We start from the raw sequence: 17356 nt of genomic DNA, 5'->3' as shown, positions 1-17356 counted from the left end.
AATTTTGTTGTGTCTGATGAACTTATTAAAAATCATCAAAACTATCGTAGAAGTTTAATCGCGTTGTAATTATGTCCCAAGACAAACTCCAGTGATAGCCTATACTGCACGCAGATCCGTGTTGTCTTCAGTCGGCACTCGGCTTACCAAACGCCGGAGCCAGGGTGGAAATGAGTGGTTGCTCGCCGTATTATATTTCCCCCAGCTAGACAAATGCGCAAGCGACGCCTTCGACAATTTATTCTCCTGAATGTGGCAATTGGACGCGGAAGACTGATTCTCGTGAACCCTTACGCGAGTCCTTTATCCCCATAAAATGGGAAATATCGCTAGCTAGCAGTTCACACTGCGTTAATATGCCAACAACTTTGCGATGCGGAGCCTCAACACAGGTAAGACATAATACAGTGTTATTTCGGCCTTTTGTATAGCGTAGGTCTAATTTGTGCTAGCGATTTTCTTTGCCGTACGTATCAACGGATGATTAGGCATAACTGGTTTCATGATGAACACTAAAAGGTTAAAATGTGTGTCATTAGCTCAGCTAGATAAAGCTGTTGGTGAGTCACACGGCAAATGTAAAGCAAATGACGCGCAGTGGGGACAGGGAGACAGCTTGACCATAATCGAATATGTGTTTATATGTTCGACCATAATTATAGCCTATTAAATCCTTACCTTAATGCACCAGTTGTCTTTCTGTATTGTTTTACCCTTCTTCGTATTAATGTTCTTGTTGTTATTATTAGCCAATTATAGCGCATAGGCTATCAAGGTCGAACGCACATTTACAATAAGTGTGATGTAGGCGACTGATGTATTTTTCCCCATTCTGATATCTTGCCGAGTAGCCTAGCAAACTAACGTTATATCCAGCCAGCCAGATGGTTCTGTGCCTATGTATGCAGGTCAACCTGAAGGGAAGCTAATCAAATCGCTATGTAATAACATTCACATGCGGCTTAGCCATGGCTTTTAAGAGCATTCGATAAAATGGTTAACACAACAAACTGCACTGCAGCGTAACCGTTTATCCGTACTGATATGTTGGGATCCGCCTGCATAGGATTTAGCTATAGAAATGACCGTTTGACGATATCATATAGCTAACCAGCCAGCTCGTTACCTGTCAAGCGCCAAGGTAAATTATGTGCACATGTGCCGTCAACGGTCACGTCAAAGCCAATGGAGAGCCTACAACATTTCTGGTCGCCCTCTTCCGTGTTCACAATTGGCTATATGCCTGGTCCGCTGACGCTGTATTTTATTGTAGGGTGTCTAAATAGTTTAGGCTGATCTGCGAATTTCTTCCCTGCTGAAAAAAAACTATGTTTTGAAAACGGTGGTAGCTGGTATTTCAAGCTGGATTTTACACCAGGGTTTTGTCAATACTCGACTGTCTACAAACAGTAAGTTCATGTCTTTGCGGAGTTCGATTTTCCAGTGTCCGTTAATAGGCTATTCGTATTTTGCAACACAGAATTGGGTAAACGACCGAGCACAGTTTGTTACATTAGTTTGTTATGCTAGCGACTGGTCTCTACAGTGAATTCACAGTTTTAATCTAAATTTAATGTTACACTCCCAGCTCTGAGATTCTGATATTTTACATCGGTACCAACATTCCACATATTCTAAGGTAAGTACGTAATGTGTAAAAGTTTCCTGTTCCCTGTTCCGTACTGGAAACCAACCAAGAAAATCTATACGATAGCACTTCCTGGTAACTAATAGACGCACCTTAAAGACGCATTTCCTCGCAATTTAGGCATTCACATCCAAGTTTGTTTCAATTAGGAAAAAAACATTTGTTCATCCTTTTGACAATCGACACTTTTCTCAGGGTCTCCAATGGAAGGAACCGAGAAAAGCCAAAGCGGGAGGGTGACGATATACTCCGTGCCGGGCTGCCCGCACTGTAAACAGGCGAAAGCTCGCCTCCTGGAACTGGGGCTGTTGTTGCATGAAGTGGATCTGAACCAGCACGGTGCGCTGCGGCCTCAGGTGAAGCAGTTGACGGGCCGTAGCACCGTGCCTCAGATATTCTTCAACAACATCCACGTGGGGGGAAACGATGACCTCCAAGCAATGGTGAGTACTCCGATTTTATCATTAACTAATAAACTCATTAACTAATGCATTTCCATAAAGGAATGCCGTCTCGGACGATTAAACCTGGGTTGATGGCTCAAATGTAAACCCTTATACGCCATTCTAGGTCGTCTGTTCAACCATGACGCCAGGGGTTTAAAATAAAAATAGAAAATGAAAACGCATTCTGAGAGGATAGATTGATTGACGAGTTTGGCAGCACCCGGTGTAATAGTACCGCCCATTCGATTTCTCATTGAAGCCGTTCACTTGCTCGTCAGAGATGACAATAAAACGGTCATTCGTGTCTGAAATTCTGTTCGGTCTGGTCAGGCTCCAGAGAAGTTGGAGTACCTGGTGCGCCTGGTGAGACAGGAGGGAGTGCCCCCCGACGCCCCCCCTCTGCCAGAAGAGGGGGCAGAGAACGCAGAGGAAGCAGAGAACCAGGATGGAGGTGTGTGAAGTCACAGTAAACCGTTCGCTAAAGTCGTTTCTTCCTTGAGCGAGTACGGGAAACTTCTTTCCCCCCTCATTTCACACTTTAAGATGTACATTGTATGAAGCCATTTCCTCAGGGGGAATATCATTAAAAGCCCACAGGACAGTACGTTTGCCAACTACCCATCTGCAAAAAAATGTTTACCCCAGAAACAGGACTGTGTGCTCTCTGTAATGAATGTACCATTTCAGTACCAAAGTAGAGAAAACACTTTGCTTTTATTCTGAGGAAAATGTGTAGACTCTATGGAATGGTTGTCTGCCTGTGTTGGGTTTGATAGTGTTTGACAGTGTGTATGAATTAGACAAGGCTTCCCCTGGACTGTGTGCGGAGAGAGGTGGGGGGTGGGGTTTGGAGAGACGGAGAGGGACGTGATGAATGTCTTGTCTTCTTGTCAAACCAGCTGGTTTGCCGTTTGCTGTGGTAGTCCCAATACTGAAACCTGAAATCCTGTTATCAGTATAGCAACGATACACTATGTCCAAGACTTTTTATATCCCATATTTCAGGATTATTTTGTTGTTTCTATGAAAAAAAAGTATGTGTTGGTCACTGAGGTAAACAAAAAAACACGAAAAGGAACGCAGTCTCAAATTTGCAACCAAAAAAGACCAAGCTCAATGCAGTTACACTGGACGACTGCCGGAGTGTTAAGACACCAGTCTCCATTGTCATTTGTGATGTTGAGCTCCAGTCTTCGTCGTTGTACAATGGCTGTTATTGCAAGGACTGTTTTGCTTTGTTGTTGTTGATTTGCTCAGTCGGTAAATTCAGCTTCTGATAAGAAACTGAGCATCCCAACTTACTGCAGGACACAGTCAGGTAAAGTAGATTTAGAAAACATAGTTTAAAATATGTAACAAAACGTTGTGGTCTTGGTGTGAGAGAGTGCTCTGGAATGCCATTGTCAGTGGTTGTGTTGTTCCTTAAACAACACTGTGACATCGGCAGTTTCTGAAATGAAATGGTGGCAAAACACTCGGTAGGGTGGGGAATACTCTCTGAAGCTTGTCGCTGAATGTTACGTGTGCTATGGGTTATGTGCAAAGTGGGGATAAGTCCGAGAAGTCTGGAGACTCCCACTGTGCCTCTGCACATTACACAACCGGCATTTAGCAGATGCTCTTGCGACTTGCACGGCCTTTTGCACAGTATCCATTCATGGCGCCGGATGTTCGCGGAGGGAATTCGGGTACAATTCGGGTTCAAGCGGCAGTGTCCTGGGATCGAACCTGCAACCCCCGATTCCCAAACCGTTAGGATACACCGCCGCCCTAACTAAAGCTTTTTTTTGTTCCTGCGCACTGACCACACCTTGCAAAACACCAGCCTTGTCTGCCCCCCCCCCAACAGAATTTAAGTGTGAGAGGGATGAGTTAGCAGATGTGGTGGCTCAGTTCAAGCAGAGTGGGGCGATCGGCAGCCACAGGAAGGGCCTGAAAGTGTACAAAAACAGCTTCACTGGAGCACAGCTGCTGGGCTGGCTGGAGGAGAACGAGGGAAAGGGTAAGTCATCCTCACACTCTTTTAACAGGCCGGGAAACTGGCCAGCATTGAGCGCTTCTTAACCTTAACAATGGAAGCCATGTTGAGCAGTACGCACTGTCACCACTGGTGTTCATTGAACTGGAAGTGACCGATTCATCTGGCATCTTTATTGTAACGTTTCAGTAAATGTTCCTGGTTTTATTATTTAATTTGCTCTGTTGTAGGCAGTCACCGGTAGAACCTTTTTATGTATGTGATTTCGGGGTGGACTGTATCTGTCTCCTTGCATTAAGTGCTAAGTTTAGCCATAAAATACACAAATAGTTTGCCTTTCTTGCATTGAATATTGAACACTGAAGTCTAGCCATTGCCATTTTTACTTTATCACATTTTATGAAATTCTATTTTCATTGTGGTCTTAAAACAGTATTAGCTCAATTACCAGTGCCTTAAATAGGAGGCTGTGCAAAAAGAAACAAAAACACATAATCTGAAGATAATGTGCTTAGTCCCTGTAACAAGCTTTACTCCAGGTCACGGTTCACATGGCCTTCCTGCACTGATGCAGTGATTATAGAAATATGCAGTGCATATGGCATACTAAACCTTAATGCATTTTCAGAATTTCGGAAATTTTCCATTCATGTTAAAATATCTTTATTGAAGTCTAGGCATAGTGTCTGATCTCATTGTGCTATGCATAAATCTGTGAGAAAGACATAGATGTGCAATGTGACTGTATAGATTTTTGTTTTGAACATGTTCTCTTGATTTGTTGTCTGTGTGATCCTGTGAGACCGAAACAAACCTGACTGAGGTCTTAATTCCTGTGATTCCCTTTTCACTTGCACCCTGTAGACAGGAATCGGGCTCTTGAGATGTGCAAAATGTTGATGGACAGAAAGTTTTTTAACTCTGTCCAGAGGAAAGGGGAGTTTGAAGAGGGTAACGCACTGTTCAGATTGGTGGAGCATGACCCCCACTCAGCACTCAACGCACGAGAGATGGCGGCTTGCCAGCCCCAGAATGGTACGTAGAGAACAAAATCTGTGATTTCCATCAAAATACCCCCCCCCCCCCGTCTACGATCAGTACCAGTTCAATCCGGTTTAGAGGCCCCCAAAATCCCCCAGAGCCGTCTCTGAAGAAAATGATGAGCAGGTGATGACTAAAGCACACCTGGTACAGAGCACTTCCTGTAGATGTGAAAACGTCAGTCCCGTTGGAATGGAGCATATTGCCCGTTCCCTTCGTCCACTCCTGCTGGAAAAAATCAAGATCACTTCCCACTGATGAGATTCTAAAACTCCACTACAGTCAAATGCAGTACTCACGACAAGGGTAGCCTTGACATTGTCCATTTATCAGTGATTTGTACATCCAAACACTGTCCACGATTTAAAAGAAACCTGCAGACGAGGTTAATCGTTCTGAGGAGGTTTTCACTGCCTACGGTGCCCTAGGTCCAAAAGACCTCTGCCCTTTCTAGACTTTCCAGCCCCCGTTGAAATTCCTGCCCCTCCCAGTGGAAGTGAAGTGGGGTCACATTGCAGGAAACAAGACTGTGGGCAAGTGTGTTTTCATTTGTGTGTCACATCCAGATGGAGCGGGTCAGGGCAGGGGGTGGATAATTAGATGCAGCATTGACTACGTTTACATGCACACAATGTGTTGGATGGTTTCTTTTTGTGATGTGAAGAAGATTTTGATCGATAGCCACCCTCGGCATGTAGCCTGCTGCAGGCATTGAAAATAGAGTTGCATTCGTGATCGCCATGGTGCTTGAAACACACACCTCTGCTATTTATATGTTAGGACCCAGCTTCTCTCAGTGGAATCAAAGTCGGGACGGTGCAGGAACTCAACAAACACTGACTAGAGAAAAGGTTTACTGAATGTCACATTGGCCCAGCGGGAAAATCACTGTGAAACAAAACAATTCTGCAGTGCAGAAACCTTGAACACACTGGTGGTATGGCCTGGGTTAAATATCCTCGGCCTTGACACACACGTCCATCTCATCTGTGAGGTCCCATCTCATTCCTACAGGATGACACGGGATTGGTTATCAACATCAGCATTATGCACGTGCTTCACTATTGTATACAGAACAATCCTGAGGACATTGTATATTAGGCCTAATTAGAAAATGCTGTCCTGAAACAAAGATTCTGATTTAAGCTTGAATATATTACTAAAAACAGTTGTAAAATCTGTCAGTCCTAAGAGCCGTGGCACTTTGAAAAACACTGGTTGTGAACAACACCCAACGGGCCTTTTGTGTTGCAAATTGTTGCGTAAACTCCGAATGAGATGGCTCTTTCGAATAAGCTGTATACCTGCTTAAATAGTGCTCCAAGAACCAAAATAATATTGGTCACGTCTTGATCGTAATGTGCTTTATTCAGAATAGGGCATTATACTGTTTCCATTACCTGTATCTTTTTCATTTTGTAATAATATCAGAATATCATTGTGCATGTAAACGTAGTCAATGTCAGGAGAGGAACCCCAGACAAATATAATTGGACATTCCAAATTTGGGGAAAAAATAGATTATTGCTCCTCTGGTCAATGTGCAGATATCATGGCACACAATGCAGGGGAGATCGAGACTGCTACTGCAGCAAAAACTGAATAGCTGGCAGTGTGCTGAGTGTGTACGTGCGTTTGTGCGTGTGTGTGTGTGTGTACAGTCTGTGGCTGTGTATTCATTTCCTGCCGGTTTCTGGCTTCTCTTATCTGTGTCTGTTTATCTCTGTATTTGCAGTGCATTATGGGAATTTGGTACACTATGCTTGCAGGTGGGGGTGGGGGTGGGGGTGAGGGTGAGGGTGAGGGGTTTATGTTTATCTTCAATGAACTTTGCTGCTTGAGAGGTGCAATTCAGGTCTAGCTCTGTAACATTCATCTGGGTGAATGGTTATATGACCAGTGTCTTATACACAGACATTCCCATTTTAAATTGTTCAAAGTTCCTAATTACGAGATCTAAAATGAACATTTGAACAGTGTGTCTCTCAGGGATCAAAGAACTGCCAGGTGCTAAACTAATCTTCTTCTTTTTTTTTTTTTGCTTTTGATTGTGTAATGTGAAATGACCTGGGATAATTCAAACTGACTCATTTTCAGGCTGGGTGTATGAGCTCTTGGTGTGCCGTTGCTTCTTGGCTCTAACACTCTCTCCCACTGCCCTGGGATGTGTCACCACGAGTGCACAGTTGAGGCGTCCTCTCTCCCCGTTACCACGATACCTTCGACAACAACAGAAGACTTCACTTTCCCCTAATGAACACTCTGCCCCGAAATATCCCCGAGAGGGTCATGCCAACTGAGGAAAGCGTAGGGTCCTGGGACCTGTCTGCGACAGTATGGCGGACAGTATAAAGTACAGCACAGGGAGCTCGTTTTGTTTGTCGAAACCCATGAATACCCACATATGTTTTCCCTATTCAGGCTTGGCCTCTGGCCTAGCTGTAGTGTTTGGATTGCACAGTAGCTACCGCTTGCCCCTCTGATAACCCGGAGAGTACACTACTTTGAACCTACTTTGAACCTTGAAATGAGTGCCAAAATTCGAGGGACGTGCTTTGATGTTGCGGTAATGTTTCACTGACGGGGTGCACTAATGCCAAATAAACCTCTGACCGATCACATCATTCTGCCTAAAACGTGATAAAACCGTATTTCAGGTAACTTATCCCCCCGTAACTAGCAGTTATCCAACTTAATTTGAACTTGCCCTCACAGAGTGCATCTGGGCTTGAGGCTTCTCTCAAAGTGGTGCCTGGCTGCATGCGTTTTGGCGGGCACTCGTGTTAGGGTGTGGCGTTCTGAAAGAATGATGCAAGGATGGGCCGACGATTACAATAAGGCATTAATTAGCCGATCAGAACTGATGCTGTAGAGCATGATGGGGAATACACATGTGTGGGTATTCAGTTATGGTTTAGGGCAGAGGTCACCAACCCTGGTCCTGGAGAGCTACTGGATCTGCTGGTTTTTGTTTTCACCTTAAAATCAGCACCCTGTTGAGACCCAGGTAACCAGGTGAGGCGAGTTAGCTGTGTAATCATCTGCTCTAATTGATTAAGTGCAGAGTAACAGCGGAAACCAGCAGCCCCAGTAGCTCTCCAGGACCAGGGTTGGAGACCTCTGGTTTAGGGCATCGTTGTACACCCCTGAACCCTCACAAAGCAGAGAGATGGGGGAGGTCTGTTGTGACACGGGGTCGATTGTTACGTGGTGTTTTCTGAGCACAAAATTGACACGAAACTGGTCTGTTGAAATCCGAGATGAAAGAGGACATGTATGGGGGTGTGCAGTGTGCTTTACAGCAGGCTAGCTTGTTTCTGATGGGGGAAAAAACAATGGACCCCGTGTCACAACAGACCCCTACTCTGGTTTCTGGAAGTGGTGTTCATTACCGTTGCTCACAAGATGCACACAAAAAACGACAAAAAATAAAACAACCACTGCAACAATTGCAAACCACTGCTTTGCGCCATCGATCAAAAAGAGAACTACTGCGCTGCCTAGAAAGGAAGCCAGTCGGCCATGTTCCTTATTCTGAATACGGGCAACTGGCAAACCGCGACGAGACGCTAACCTTTTTCGACACAAATGTGACTCAGCCGTTTCACTGCTCTGCTTTCCGGGGTCGGGAGCGTTGGTGAACTCTCGTTTCTCCTCTGCACAGCTGCCGTGCTGTCCGAGATTCTCAGGAACACGATGCTGGAGCTGTTCTCAAACTACCTCTCGCCGGACGGCAAGGTACGGTGATCGAGCCGGCGAAACGCCACACCACACCTGTCATGTTTATACATGGCATTTCATTCCAGTCTTAACATGTGTACGCGCACAGGAGTGCCATATTCCCAAACCCCGTTACTCCACTCCTCCTTAATTTCCTCTTAGCTTGTGTAGTTAATAAATGTTCACTGCAAAAACACACTTTGAGCAGTGTGTTGTGTGTTGTTCAGTGTGTGGATTACAGGGCCGTCCTTCAAGCAGTGTGTTGTGTGTTGTTCAGTGCGTGGATTGCAGTGTGTTGTGTGTGGATTACAGGGCGATGTTTGTTGTTCAGAGTGTGGATTGCAGTGTGTTGTGTGTTTTGTGGGTGGATTTGAGCAGTGTGTTGTGTGTTGTTTAGTGCGTGGACTACAGGGAGATGTTGTGTGTTTAGTGCGTGGACTACAGGGCGATGTTGTGTGTTTAGTGCGTGGACTACAGGGCGATGTTGTGTGTTGTTTAGTGCGTGGACTACAGAGCGATGTTGTGTGTTTAGTGCGTGGACTACAGGGCGATGTTGTGTGTTTAGTGCGTGGACTACAGGGCGATGTTGTGTGTTGTTTAGTGCGTGGACTACAGGGCGATGTTGTGTGTTTAGTGCGTGGACTACAGGGCGATGTTGTGTGTTTAGTGCGTGGACTACAGGGCGATGTTGTGTGTTGTTTAGTGCGTGGACTACAAGGCGATTTTGTGTGTTGTTTAGTGCGTGGACTACAGGGCGATGTTGTGTGTTGTTTAGTGCGTGGACTACAGGGCGATGTTGTGTGTTGTTTAGTGCGTGGACTACAGGGCGATGTTGTGTGTTGTTTAGTGCGTGGACTACAAGGCCATGGCCAAGAGCCCGTCCTTTGAAGAGTACTGTGAGCTGGCCGTACAGCTGCAGCGGGTGGATCTGCAGGTTCTGACCCGCGAGGAGAAGCTTGCCTTCTTCATCAACATCTACAACGCCCTGGTCATCCACGGCAACCTGCGGATGGGGCCCCCAAAGAACACCTGGCAGAGGTACCGGGTAAGAGAGCCGGGAATCGAGAAGCTGGGAATGGCAAATTTATACAATTGTGAGTTTTAAGCCCATTTTTAACAGAGTTTAATGACAAGTTTAAGTACTTTAAACCCAAGCGCAGGTCCAAGTCAAAAATGCTCATGTCAAAAGTCAAGCCATTAAAATCGTGACTGGAGTTAGATTGGAGCCCACATCCTTATTGAGTTATAAGTGCTACCACACTGGTGATGGTTATCAATTCCATGTTGATTACAAAATAAAAAATGTTACGAATGGCATGTTGTTTTGTGAAGACATCGTTGATTGTTTTCCAGTTCTTTAACTACGTCAGCTACCTCATTGGCGGGGAGGTGTTCACCTTGCAGGACATCGAGAACGGGGTGCTTCGGGGCAACAAAAAGGGTATCGGGCAACTCCTGAAGCCCTTCTCGAAGGGTGACCCCCGACTACAGGTACCGCCACACAGATAACGGACACTGGAATCAGAGCTCACACACTCACACTCATTCACACCTACACGTACACACATACACACTCGCGTACATAAATAAGCTGTATATTTCAGCATACGGTATGTTTGGTCCTAACTAATGTCAGCAATCCTTTCACTCTTCACTTGTTGCTCAGTAGGAAGCAAGTAAGGTTTGGTTTTAGCATCCAGGATGGAGGGGTCACCGTGGTTTTGTCTTTGAATGTCCACCAGGTGGCGCTGCCACAAGCTGAACCCCTCATCCACTTTGCCTTGAACTGCGGAGCAAAAGGATGCCCTCCAATAAAAACGTACACGCCGAAGGTAAATGTCATATTATTATTCATATGTTTAAATGTAATGTATTAATAATAATAATAATGATTACATTACATTATTGGCAGACGCTCTCATCCAGAGCGACATACAGCTGATTTAGACTGATTGAGACGTTCCTCACCTGGACCAATGCAGAGTTAAGGGCCTTGCTCAAGGGCCCAACGGCTGTGTGGATCTTATTGTGGCTACACCGGGATTAGAACCACCGACCTTGCGTGTCCCAGTCTTTTACCTTAACCACTACACTACAGGCCGCACCATGATGATGTTAATGAAAAGCAAACCTAAAGTTGGTAAAGCGCACGCGCTCCATTCGGCGTGGGCTCACAGGCGTGTTGGCTGACGCCCGCAGGAAATCGACAGCCAGCTGCACACCGCGGCCGAGGCCTTCCTGGAGAACGAGGACAGCTGCAGGGTGGACGTGGACAAAAGCGAGGTCAAGCTCAGCCAGATCTTCAAATGGTACAAAGGGGACTTCGGTGACACAGACGAGAAGGTAACCCTCCAGTAGGCACGACCGCACCGCCACCCCCCTCCAGTCCCCACGGTGTTCCGCAATCTTAACGGGTCGGTCCGACTCTATCGTGCCGCGATCGCGACGGCACCGTGCGAGGCAGTGTTCGAGGACCCGAATCGCATTCTGCGCACTGTGGTCCTTCCCTGCTGCTCACTGCATATTGAACGAGCACGTTTCATGACCAGTCTTCCTGTATACGCCAGTGCACTTCAACAGCTGCTGTATTACAGTATCTGTGGGTGTTTGGCTGAAAAGATGACTGCTTTGAGTACTTTTGCAGTGACCTTCTGCCTCCTGCCGTCTTGCGTGAAACGAAGTTTAATTTTTATTAAACAGTCACTGTTTTCTGTAATCATTCCTCCCCCCCACCCCACTTACTCATTTTGCACACAGTCCAAAAATAGGCGGTGAATAGTTAATGAGTAAAGTTTCCATTGAGGCGTGTGTGTGTGTGCGTTCTGCAACGGGCCAGCGACCCACCCTACGTGAAATGCAGCCTCGAACGGAGGTGTGCGGTTCCCGAACATGAACGTTTGTGTATAGAAGCCTTTGTAAAGTGCAAGAGTACCATGAGCTTTATAAACAGCGCTCAAGCGTAAGAGGATTAAGTGACTGTAGACTGCTGACAGGTCACTGGGCAATGCATTATTTTTTCATTCGAAACTTGTGCACAGCATTTTTATGATGCTGGTTACAGTATGCAAAGTATGCAAAACCCAACTCTTAGTGGCACTTTGTAAACCATACACTCAAAAGAAAATAAAATGGAAATCTTAAGACTTTTAGAGCTTACTTTAATGATAGACTTAAGACGCAAAAGCTAATAAGCCTTAAAATGTTTTAGTTCCTCTTGTTTTTATTACTTTGTTACTTTTGTGACATTGAAAGGTGCAGTTACTAACAACTAGCATTTTCATATCCATAATTTCACCACAGTTAAGTACAATGAATCATTTACCTTACACGTGGGGCGACATGGCTCAGGCAGTAAGAGAAGTCGTCTGGCAGTCGGAGGGGTTGCTGGTTCGATCCCCTGCCCTGTGTTGAAGTGTCCCTGAGCAAGACACCTAACCCCTAAATGCTCCTGACGAGCTGGTCGGTGCCTTGCATGGCAGCCAATCGCCGTCGGTGTGTGTATGAAGGGGTGAATGAGAAGCATCAATTGTACAGCGCTTTGGATAAAGGCGCGATATAAATGCCAACCATTTAGCATCTACGTTCTGTATGTTTATATTACGATACACCGGCACTCTTTAAACCCATTCTGTACTTGTAGAATGGAAAACTAAGAGGTTTGAAAGTTTCTTAGTCTGTGAGTGTAGCATTTTGTGATTAGAACCTGTTCAGGATGATGCAAGAATGGCTGATATATCCTAGTAGCAAGTTAGACTTTTGTCAGTGTTTTAAGTCACGACAAAGTTCAGTTTATTTCCATTTGGAAAATCACCGCGAATGTTAACTGGATACCCCGAAGCTATTTTCAGTGTTTCACATGGCAGAGGGGATGAATTTCTTTCCGTTCTGTGCTCATCCTGCAGCTGCTGAACTGGATTTCAAACCACATGAGCGACTCTCCTAAAAAGAAGGATTTACAGGAGCTCCTGAAGTGCGGCAGGTTCAAAGTGAGCTACGTACCGTACGACTGGGCCACCAACAGCAAGGACTGAGGCTGCCTGAGGGCGTCGTCTCCCAGCCCTTCATGCACACGACCCACGGCAACCTTGTGATTTCTGAAATTTTAAACTGATGTGTAAAAGCACGTAGCCCTATGCAAACTCAGACCGTGCATATGCACAATTGGTGTCCGAAAGGTTGTACCGCAAGTCCGAGAGGTTTCTTTCTTTGTGCTCGATCGAGTAAGACACCGGGTGTGTACATAGCAGGTATTCAGAGATCTTTACAGTTAGTGTTCAGTTAACTTCAATAGGCAACGATTAATCGGCAAACGCAAGGCTCAATATCACACAATCATCAGTCTAATTAGCTGCATTCCAGACAGGCTCATCCATCAGCTATTACAGTTACAGAGTGCGGTCAAAGAACACATTTTGTCCTATACATTTTTTTTTTTTTCCCCTCTCTATGTAAAGTGACCTTGAGTGCAACAGAAAGCCAATAAAACTGCTTTATAAATAATAATAATAATAATAATAATAATAGCAACCATGACAAGATAATATGGTAGGCCTTATGCAGTGACCATATCAATGAGTAAGACAATGAGGTGTGAAATGATAGGTTCATAATATGTTGCCTGATCATTACAATCATCACCAAATTTATGTCTGTGAAAGCAGATATTTGAAATTTGACATAAAGGCACATAGTTCTGGAATCTCGTAGCTGGGCAGGTGCATGGTGTGTTTTTGGCCGAACATTCTCTCTGCGACATAGTGGACTGTCCAAATACGTCCCCGCCAGTGGCCCATCAGTGGCCCGATACGTAGGGCAAATCAGGGGGCTTAACGGGGCCATGGGGCTTACACACGTGCGTACCTTTATAGGATGACTGTGGAAAATAAAATAAAAATGTACGGGTTACAATCTGGAATGTCCAAGCACAGCTGGGCACGGTCCGGATTCGATCCGGGGCTGACTGTCCGGATTCGATCCGGGGCTGCGGGCATCTGCAAACGTGTGCAGGACTGTGGATCTGAGCACACGCTCAACTTCAGAATGAAACTAAAGCCAAACGAGGTCCCTAGTCTTTTCCCAGATTTCAGTGGGCTGCAGGATCCAGAGCCAGGCCGACCCCAGGTCCCCAGTACACACAGTACCCCTGTGTGTCCACTCCGTGTGTACCCCTCCACTCCGTGTGTACCCCTCCCCTCTGTTACTAAGCAACATCCTGTCCAAACAAAGGCAGTTATGGCAGAGTTATAGCCCATAACTCCTTTCAAGTAGCTGGCTCCATTTCTTTCTCCACAAATTTTTTGGATTGTGTAATGAGCACGTTGATATTTTTGTGCTAAAACTTGTTGACGATATATTATTAGAAGTTGGAAATCCCGCAGAAATAATGAAATGATGTGCTTGGAAGGACAAAGGGGTCATCATCATCATCCCCTGTTCAAACGATATATACCCAGTTTACGGGGGAATGTCCTATATGAGTTTTATCCAACCGAGGGACTTGTTCTGAGTGCTGCAATGCACCGGATTTCAGGGGAGTCCCGCAGGATATGCTGCCTCTCATGCTGAGTCTGGTGCCAGGCATACCCTGCAGTATATAGTAGGCAGTAGGTAGTGTGCACCCTCCTGAATTCATGCACACTTGTGGTGGAATTGGACTATCTGTTCTGGGGGTGGCCGAAATACGGAAGCGAAAACTAAAATAATACAAAGTTAATTTCTATGTGCAAAAAAAAAAAAAAAAAAAAAGGTTATCAATGCGGTCGCTATGTATGTATGTTAAATTAACACTTGTGCTGCAATTTACCCTCAACTTTGTATTTCACTGGTGAAATGAGCAGGACTGAATTTACTGGCCACAGAAAAAATGTAATGAAGGACAAAGCTGAAAGCTGTAATGTCTATTTCGTGTACATATGGAAAACGCTTGTATAGGATTGTCACTATATTTACATGCAGTGTCAATTCAGAACATATCGTCTCATTTTTATTTTATGTTCATGGGTTTCGTCTTGACACAGAAGGTTGAATACGAGCATGTAGTATGGCAGAGGGTTTAAAAAAAAAAAAAAAAAAACATTTTTAATTGACAGCCAACTAAATTTCATTCAATTCTACACCACTCATTTTCAACTATAGTACTGAAAAGTCATGAAAAGTCACTACAAATAGCCCAGGTTTTGTCCCTTGTTCCAGCTATCCGGCTGAAACGTGCTGCATTTCCGTATGTCCGCTGTCCTTCAACACATAACCAGGTCAGTTGCGACTCGGCAGTTAGTAACCGGTTTGAGCCAGACCACTCGTAGTGAGCTTGGTGCAGTCCAGCACATTTTTGTGTGTGTTAACTACACTGACGAGGCAAAAGGGCAGTCTTCCAAATAGGGCAGAATCGAAAATAATTTTTATGAATGAATGCGTCTATATCAGAGGTGGGCAACGAGGGCCGTATCTGTTTCTGGTTTTTTATGCCGACGGCTGGCCTTAATGACTTAATTGGCTGTGTCCCTGTATGATATGGTTTTACGGTGATCTAATCTGAGTGAACTAGTGTTGGTGTATACGGCCAATTGGCTCATGGAGTAATTGGAAGAAACAAAAATCTACATACCAACCGGCCCTCCAGGACTGGAATTGCCCACCTGTGGTCTATATGATAGACAGTGTAATAGATGGTAGATATCGTCTCCCTCGAGTGCGACGTGCAGCTTATTTGTATGGACAGCTGTGGTTCAGATCCAGTGCCAATGCTGGCAGATCGGATTAGGGCAGGGAGCCCAATACAGACGTCTAATTGGCTATAGCATCACGCATTCACAGGTACCTGTTCTGGTCAATTAGCTATGCTGTGGTGTACCTGCATTAGCAGTGATTTCAAAGGCTTACCTTGGGAATTTTGGATGGAGACAGCGGTTTTCCGATTTTCCAAGCATTGCTCCGACTTAGCTCTCCTGACTGGATGCTGGACGCTGTGTCGGGAAGGGAGAGCCTACGACTGTAAAAAATGTATATTTCGGAAAAGCTAGCATCAAGCAGGAGAAAGAAATCTCTTAATTGTCATACATTAATAATACATTTATAGTAGTCATGGGAGCTCCATAAACCACGTAATTTGTCATCACCAAATTATTAATTGGGATTATTTACGTTCAAAAACAGGAAGATTTGTTATTAGCGGTTAAAGCGTCTTCATGGGAAGGCTGTGTATGTAACGTGGGCTGCTTATCTCCACCTGATTTTACCAATAAACTCACATCCTGAACCAAGGAGGTAAAATAAATTATTTGTCGAATCAGGTGGTGTAGTGCATGGCTGCAGACACTGTGACCAGCAGGATTTGGATTGGAGTCGTGCTGCGGTAAAACATTGCCAAAAACTCCCGTTACCACTCAGTCCAATGCGTCAATACTCAAAAGATTTCCGACAACTCCTGTGACCTTGGACTCTGTCCAACGAGTCAATACTCCCAAGATTCCTGACATATTTTGTTATGAAAGGACTTTTACATGCAGAGAAACACCCCCCAGCCACTTACCACAACCACCGCCCCAGAAGAATTGTCCTTTCTGGGAGCCGAGCCGCTGGGATCCTGACGCATGCTTTATTGCGGTATCCACCCGTTTGCATGTTCCGCGCGCCCGGGGCTCCGGCTCAAACCCGAACCCTGACCAGGACGTTTACCCCCCCCCCCCCGTTCCCTCAGACAGTGCCTTCGATTCCTCCCCCCCCCCGCCCCGCGACAGAGCATACCTCAGCCTTCCCAGCTTTGGACAGGAAACCGTGCAGCTTGGCTGGGCCTTGACCTCGCCCGACGTGCGCCACAGACCCGCCATAAACCCCCTCCTACTTCCAGGGCTTACGACCGGACTGTATCGCCTCCCAGATAACGCGATGTGGTGCTTTTTTTTTGTTTTAGCTTTCTGATTAAAATTAAACATGCAAATCAAACTCGAGTAATTCACTCCTCCAGAAGAACTGCAATACCGCACCTACTGTTTACCTCTTTCATCCAACTTATCAGGAAAAGAACAATATAAAATAAACAAAAAATGTGATTCAAAACCTTGTAAAAAAACAAAATGGATTTTTCAGCTGTAATCATGCTTTTGCATGGGTTCAAGGATACATTTGTACATCTTATTACTCTAAAGCAATACTTCGAGAATTCTCCAAATGTAAAATATGCAATGAATATTTGAAATAAATACAGATGAATGACAACAGTGTTTTTCCTCTTCTTTTTCCCCCCACACATGCTTGTACAGTTGATCCACTCTTATATTAACATTCAGCCTATGCAAAAAGCCTTAGTCTAAGCCTTGCTTGGTTAAAAGGCTCAGTGTCTGTGCAGGGTTCTTTGCAGAAGAAATCCACAATTTTACTCTGGGTCATTTCTAGAAAATAGATTTGCCAGTCCAGGATTATAAAGTTTTTCCAGACAAACACACCTTCCTGGGAGTTTCTATATGATGTGCCAAGGGCAAACTGGTTCAATTATGGCTTCAGAAATAGACATGATTGCATGTGAAA

General features: G+C 45.1%; 1 protein-coding gene across 3 annotated transcripts; it reads left to right on the top strand.

Moving 5' to 3' along the window:
• The first annotated feature begins 235 nt into the window (after positions 1 to 235).
• On the top strand, positions 236 to 17047 carry zgc:152951 (uncharacterized protein LOC569013 homolog). Of its 3 annotated transcripts, none has more exons than XM_061225917.1 (11): positions 236 to 392; positions 1844 to 2091; positions 2425 to 2545; positions 3944 to 4096; positions 4937 to 5107; positions 8778 to 8851; positions 9681 to 9878; positions 10187 to 10324; positions 10576 to 10665; positions 11033 to 11176; positions 12736 to 17047. In XM_061225917.1, exons 1-11 carry the CDS (start codon positions 374 to 376, stop codon positions 12862 to 12864), a joined length of 1485 nt encoding a protein of 494 aa, XP_061081901.1. In that variant the 5' UTR covers positions 236 to 373; the 3' UTR covers positions 12865 to 17047. The 3 variants fall into 3 exon arrangements, with proteins under 3 accessions (XP_061081901.1, XP_061081903.1, XP_061081902.1); XM_061225918.1 differs by lacking the exon at positions 236 to 392 and adding an exon at positions 1246 to 1409; XM_061225919.1 differs by lacking the exons at positions 3944 to 4096; positions 4937 to 5107.
• Positions 17048 to 17356: the final 309 nt, after the last annotated feature.

The sequence above is a fragment of the Conger conger genome, chromosome 17 (assembly GCF_963514075.1).
Source record: "Conger conger chromosome 17, fConCon1.1, whole genome shotgun sequence".
NCBI lineage: Eukaryota > Metazoa > Chordata > Actinopteri > Anguilliformes > Congridae > Conger > Conger conger.
This window is presented reverse-complemented; position numbering and strand designations above follow the sequence as displayed.

Bases quoted from the DNA above. Each gene is read 5' to 3' on its own strand.
- zgc:152951 (XM_061225917.1), top strand. The intron at 2,546-3,943 runs GTGTGTGAAGTC...CCCCCCCAACAG, and splicing joins AGCAGAGAACCAGGATGGAG to AATTTAAGTGTGAGAGGGAT. The intron at 11,177-12,735 runs GTAACCCTCCAG...CTCATCCTGCAG, and splicing joins TCGGTGACACAGACGAGAAG to CTGCTGAACTGGATTTCAAA.